General features: G+C 45.1%; 1 protein-coding gene across 1 annotated transcript; it reads right to left on the bottom strand.

Annotated features, from left to right (window-relative positions):
• Positions 1-3443: 3443 nt before the first annotated feature.
• PPTG_00344 (hypothetical protein) lies at positions 3444-3773 on the bottom strand (the record flags this gene model as incomplete). Its single annotated transcript, XM_008891728.1, has 1 exon — positions 3444-3773. The coding sequence occupies one exon, from the start codon at positions 3771-3773 to the stop codon at positions 3444-3446; it is 330 nt and encodes a 109-aa protein (XP_008889976.1).
• Between the last annotated feature and the right edge of the window lie 3069 nt (positions 3774-6842).

Below are 6842 nucleotides of genomic sequence, written 5' to 3' on the forward strand. Positions count from 1 at the left end.
GCGAGCTATACCCTTCTGCAAAAGAAAAGCAAAGAAGCGTGTTAGAAGAGAGCTCTTGTAATACAAAGTAACAGACTGCATTACCTTCAGTGTATCAATCGATCTTGTGCAGCATAAGGAGACCGATGCACTTGATGTTCACTGCGCACTTTTTCAAATGACAACATTGAACGTTCAGCGATATCTTTTAGCCAATCAAATTTCAATATTTTAACGTTACCAACCTGTGTTACAGGATCCCGACACAACTCATTGAGTCCCAAGTAAACGGCCATCCGATCTCATGTTAAAACGTGATCAATGCAATCGATTACCTCTATGATAAAACGAAAGACATGCACGGGCTTGCACTGCAAGTAACTCGTCTTAGAATAGGGAGCGAACAAGGCCCGTCACTTTCCCCGCATAGCGACGATGTCGGTAGAAAGGAAGCATCACCTCACTTTCCCCACGTAGCGACGATGTCGGTAGAAAGGAGGCACCCCACCGCGAATGCCATTCAATCATGTGGATTTTAATGGAGTCAGCACTATTTAACATCATATAATATGTCGGAGGAAAAACGGACCGTTGTTTCGGCTCAAATGGACCGTTTATGACTTGTTTGGGCAATTCGTATCACGTGAATACATTTGACAGTTGTTCCTTCAGATAGTGATAACACACTTATAACCGCTTAGAGATTCCGGTGCGAGTCTTGATTCATAGTTCAACATATCCAATGTCGCAGTAGCTTCAACATTCAGAAGCTGATATGAGCCTATAAAGATTTATGAGGCTAAAAGAAAGTAGTGAGTGCGGCTAACTGGGGCAGCACTGCACTACCTTCTTGGTTGTGATTCTACTAAAGTGCAATATCTTCAAAATCTAGTACATTCAAATCCTCCACCAACCTTGTGGTAATCTTGAATTATATATGTATTCAATACATATACATGTACAAATATGTTAATTGAGCGCTTCGAAATAGTAATAAACGTGAAATGTGCACTCTTTAGTTTCCTATTATTGCTACTTTTAGAGGATCCCCTTTAAGCTCCTCCGGCCCTCAGACGACTTTTGACGAAGTAATTCCCGAAGAGGGACACTACGTAAGGGTAGTCTCCCATGATTGTTTGTTTTGTACAGGCTTGAACTTAAACACCTTATATTTGTCAATTGGAGCCTAATCTAGGGGAATCACCGCGATAATACATATTATACATGTATTTCAATGACCCAACGTTATACCAGTATTTCAGTCACAACATCGCATCCTCTTTTATGTTGATCTGTTGTGCCATCTAGCGTCACGAATGCAATGGTACTAGAACCGTATATCGTCGGCCCGATATGGTTGATTGCTTGTAAGTTCCAAATGATAGTTGACAAGCCAATTAGCTGCTTTCTTGTATGCCCTGAATGATGAGACCGGCTATGTATCTGCCACTTGTTCGCTAATCTCCTGGTCAATGAGTACCAATGCTCCTGGTTTCCGCTCTTGGGCGGTCTTGTTCTCTGAATGAGGCCCAATATCATGGCACTATCACCCCATATGCACATTGCTTACACCCCTATGGTGTAGTGATTTCTAAGTAATTGCGGAAGTGGCTACATTAAAGTTGCTCAAGCCACGAACGGTCGGTCACGCAACAGGCGGTGACTATGGTGCTTGACAGCCAAAGGATACAGAGCTGACGAATTCTTGTCCGGCCCGACAACGACCAATATATCACACAAATCGGGTGGTCGGTATCGGTGAAGCTGGATTTGCATTCAGTGATCAGGAACCGACGTACTTCGGTACTACGACTCGGTGATGGTTGAAGCAACTCTTCGATGATGTGACTAGCAATTGAATTGCTTTGCGGAGACCTGGGAAGACACAAGGACAGTTGAGACAACTGTTAGCATGTGTAGCGATCCGTAAAGGATCCTTGCTCGCTAGATATGCGTATACTTGGTTAGGATTGCATATTAGGAAGAGACCGAAAGGTAAACACAAATAACAAACCGAATATCCATCCAAGCACAGAGCGCCAGGTTCGGATTCATGGCAAGCGTCTGGATAAGCTTGTTTAGCCGTGTTATACGTGTCGGTGGACTCGGAGCTAACTAGCGAGGGTTAATCCGACAAGTGCAAGAGTGTGTGTTGGGCGATTGTATATCGAAAGTTTACGTGACGGCTTTATTGTGCCTCTTTGTGCGTATTGGGGGGAGCGTGTTGCTCCCCAAATATTCTTCCCGTCGAGTATTAAAATTGGACGCCTTCGTAAAAGGCTTACCCGTGCCTGATATCCTTTCGCTGTTGGGACCACGAGGATTCAAAACACCATCTAGCATTGTTCGTGCTAGTAGCGTTTTCTTACATTCAATGGTTGGCCTATATAAGCGCTTTGTAGGTCCAGTCTGTCCCTTTGCTAGGGCTGCGTCTGGGCCTTCAGATCACGCCCGAACGATCGTTTGCCGTCCTGGTAGACATATTGTTGGGTTTGTTCTACCTACACTAGTAGCTAGAGCTAACGCGTGAATTACAACATCACACCCCATATTTCCGTCCGTCTAACAAGCCGGTGAAGGCACACCAAAACGGCGGTGTAGCAGGATAAGCAAAATCTGCGAGATTGCACGATCACCACTTGTACCCAGACCAACTGACGAAGGGGTGCCCCGATGGCCCGCGATTCGCTGAACTAGCTCACCTTGTATAACCGCCGGTACAGTAGCATCTTGCTTCTCTCGTATCTGTAGAGATGTTCAAGTGGGTGAAGCTCGAATGTCTTGGTGAGACGTGGAGAATGGGTGGAGTAGTAGCGGAAGGTCTTTACTCTACATCCGATGTAAGGTCCAGATCCCAAGCAAATACTTCGTAGGATCTGGCGGTCTTGAACCGCGATCTTGACCGTAGGTAGTCTTGTGGGTGTGTTTCCTTGAGTTTCCTTTTCGTCGTGCTTGCCGCTTCCTTTAGCGGGATCTTGATGGTTAAGGGTCGATTGGGAGCCCCGGCCAAGCAGTAAATCCGGTTAACCTCCTTCATCTGGACTTGTAAGGGAACGTTCACTAGGTGGTATAATCTGGCCAAAACACTGTTCAGGTATCACAACCAACACTGAGCGTCCAATGTCGTTCCGGATCTTAAGGGCAGGAGGACACGTGTACAACACAATGCAAATTCGACTCTGATTTATAGTTAGGTCCTATACACCTACTGTCTCTACCATCCCAACCGCTAGATCCCTTATCTTCACCTATGTACCTGCTCTTCCTTGTTTAACTTCGTCGTCCAGCTGTCCTCGGCACCGGATATTGGCCGATCTGCAGCGTAGGCCTCGCCTTTATCTGGACCTTGGCGGATCTGGCTCGATCATGACACATACACTCCAGATCATAACACATATACTCGAAATTTTGATGATTTTGGTCACTCAGGATGCGTCGCGTTAGTACCCATCTTGATCCACCTACTACAAACCTTCATCATGATACTCCAACTGCCGATCGTCCTTGATCTGGTGTCGTCGTCCGGGATTCACGGTTCTATGGCAGAATCTTGCTAGATCTCTCCGCATCGGGACCCATACACCCCAAATCCCGACGATTTTGGACATCTGGAGCATGTTGATGCAAGATCCATCTTGATCTACCTCCCGCAAGCCTTCATCGGGCTCTTCCACTTGCCGATCGTCCTGGATCTGGCGTCGTAGTCCGAGATCCGCAGCCTTACGGCTGGATCGTGGTAGATATCTCCAAATCATGACGTCTACACTCCTCATGATCTTGGTCATCCAGAGCATGTGGAGGTAGGATCTGTCTTTATCTAGCTTCCTTGCGTCTTCATCATGGTGTTCGATACGTAAATCTTTCCCATCTAGGCCTCACTGTTCAGGATCTGCAGGATCCACTCATACATACTCGAGAATGCAGGATCTACGATGTCGGACACCTGGATCGTCAGGATGTCATTCTACCATGTCCGGATCTGAAACTCTTGACTTCGATCAGGTCCACCATGTTATCGTAACATCCAATGTCGTGATCCTTGACCCAATCGCCCTGATCTAGTTGTCCAAGTTCAGGATCTTCAAAGTCCATCCTGTTATATCGTCGTTCTTCACTTGGCAACACGAGATCTCGGGTTTGACGGATCTCTCCTCATCATATCTTGAGTTACGCTATTGAGGCATTTTAGTGAGTCACCGTCGTCATATCTGACTCCATCGCGGCGTCCTTCGTCCCAATCCATCAATCTCATGCCCAATCTACTTCAACATCGCCATGTCCGGTTTGGACGCGTCACTAATCCGGAACAGCGACCATCCATCATATTCCATCTTCTCATTCTTCAAAAAGTATTCTACCACACGTTGGGTTGAGCTTTATCGGCGTCAGTCATCACGAATTTCGGTGAAAATGGAATAGCAAATAGCTGTATAACAGCTCGCTCAGATACGAAAGAACCACGCGGCATCTTCCGCACGTCGCTGAGACGCGCAAAAGTAGACTAGAGGAGTGAACCGCACACAACTATCGGATATGCCAAGGATGATGACGTTGTACTTCTGACGAACCATGTTGTGTGTGCTATCAACGTGTCGAATAGTGACACATGGAGGGTCTTGTTGTGCGTTTATGTATGCTTCCAGACGTGAGTAGCAGGTGAAACCCATTCGAAAGGGATTATCATTGGACACATCGCTGGTATTTGGTACGAGGCTGCTCCCTCTCGTATCGAATCACAAAATATCAATAAGGTATCACCAAAAATGTCTGCATTTGCAACAACTTCGAACATCCGAGCTCCACAAATGTCGATAACAGTTTGCATTGGATCACCTCGGTTTTTTTGTCGGCGGTATTTCATGGAGCCTTGTACCTGGGTTTCTAACGGTTCTTGACCCGGTAGCGCAGCGCAAATTCTTTTGAATACCACATGAGGTGCTTCAGCATTGTTGCGATTATCGCTTCGTCTACCAGAGCTTTCACTCTCGTAGATAACCCTCTCTTTGCTTGCAGAGGAGAATCAGCGCCTTCATTCGTTGTGTGCTGGCAGTCCAGAACTACAGTTACAAAGTCGCTCGCTTGACACTCATTTATTTTGTAGCGGCAACGACATTTAATCTCGCTGAGAGTGCATACGAACACGCTGTAATTATTGTGCGCATTGATGTGGCGTTTGATGTAAGGTGTATTGTCCAAGCTCTGCGTAGTTCATTGTACATCTATACGGATTGTTTTTCTCTACGACAAAGCTTAATAGACTCTGCTTTAAATCTCCGTAGGCTGCTGTTCTGTGAACTCGAAACATGAAGCCAAGTTGGACGACGACGGGTACACGCACTAGTATTGTATTCAACTCCATCGACAAATTGGCCCTAGAGGTAGGATTTATTAGTTTTAGACTACCACTACTGAACAAACACCAGTTATCGAACCTCAGATCCTCTGGAACTATCAGAACCCAAAGAGCTGAATCGCTACACGACTCTGATTGACTGCTTGTGTCTGACATGTTGGACGAGGACGTAGTCATGCCCATTCTGGGAAACACTAGAGGTGTGTTGTGCTCGGACGACTCGGGAAAAAAGGTCAAGTCGTGAATGCAAATGGACGCACTCAGTTCTAGCACTATGGGTGGTTATATCTGCCATAAATATATTCCGGCGATAAGCCAGTCAATCTTATCGTTGATGTGAGTTTAAAAATACCCATGATATGTTTCAGAGTACAAGACCTTCAGGATAAGTATTTTCGTCCTGCCTAACCCTTCAGTGCCACTCGCTGCATTTTCAGTGTTGCAAGCTAATCCGCAAGTGTTGACGACTGTCACTCTTTCAGAAGTTCTTCCCATCCCCCAAACCTTGCAAAAAATGCGCTAGTCACGGACCGATATTGGGTAAACAGCAAGGAAATAGGCACTCCCAGTCAACCGCAGATATTAAGGGAAGAAAAACTGTTACCTCCTCTTTACGTGCTTCCACATCACTATAGCGTTAACAGTGGGGAACTACCCAGTCGTGCTTATGCCAGTGTTCCAACGCTTCCTGTCCCCAAATCGTATATTAATAGAATACATTGGTCACCTGCCAAAACTTTCTTATGCTCGCATTGTGTCGGACCTTACATAGTTGGTAGGTTATTTAGACGTGATTCCAGTCTCAATAAATCGCCTGATATGAACAGGCGTTGATACCTCAAATCGTGCAACTGTCATAAACTGTTTTGGGTTTTGTATTGTCAATCGTATTTAATCTGAATATGCCATCTGGTCGGATACCACTGTCATATTGCCTACCTCCTTCATATACTACCTGTTCAAATTTAATATTTTGATGTGGCTTTTGGCCTTCGATATGTAGAAAGTTTTGATAAGCGCCCATTACCTATGTAATTCTTGATAGCTAAACAAAAGAGTGTCTAACAGGCTTACTATACCGTGTCAAGCAATTTGATATTACAGTTGAAAGATACACATACACACAAGTACAATCATGAACGGTTACCTGGACCCGGCCGAGCATTGAAAGCTCAATAATCGTACAGAGTAATTTGTTGTATCACTTTAAACAGGTATTTCTGCACTGATTTATACAGGGTATGTTTCGAGAATAGTCCCATTGTATGGGTTCATCAGACGATAGCAGAAAGCAACTTATCAAGGTGACTTGACATCATACATTGATAAGACCGAATTAATAGCGCTCCACTCGGACTATGAATCTCAACTGTAAATATTGGATGATTTATCCCTACTCCTTTGCATAAATGACCGCCATACCCGTGTCAATTCAATCATACATGAGCAAGAAACCTCCGCATGTTTGGATTGGTTGGAGGTCGTTTTGCTTCATCTGAATTCTTAAATT

This window comes from Phytophthora parasitica (assembly GCF_000247585.1).
Source record: "Phytophthora parasitica INRA-310 unplaced genomic scaffold supercont2.1, whole genome shotgun sequence".
NCBI classification, from domain to species: domain Eukaryota; phylum Oomycota; class Peronosporomycetes; order Peronosporales; family Peronosporaceae; genus Phytophthora; species Phytophthora nicotianae.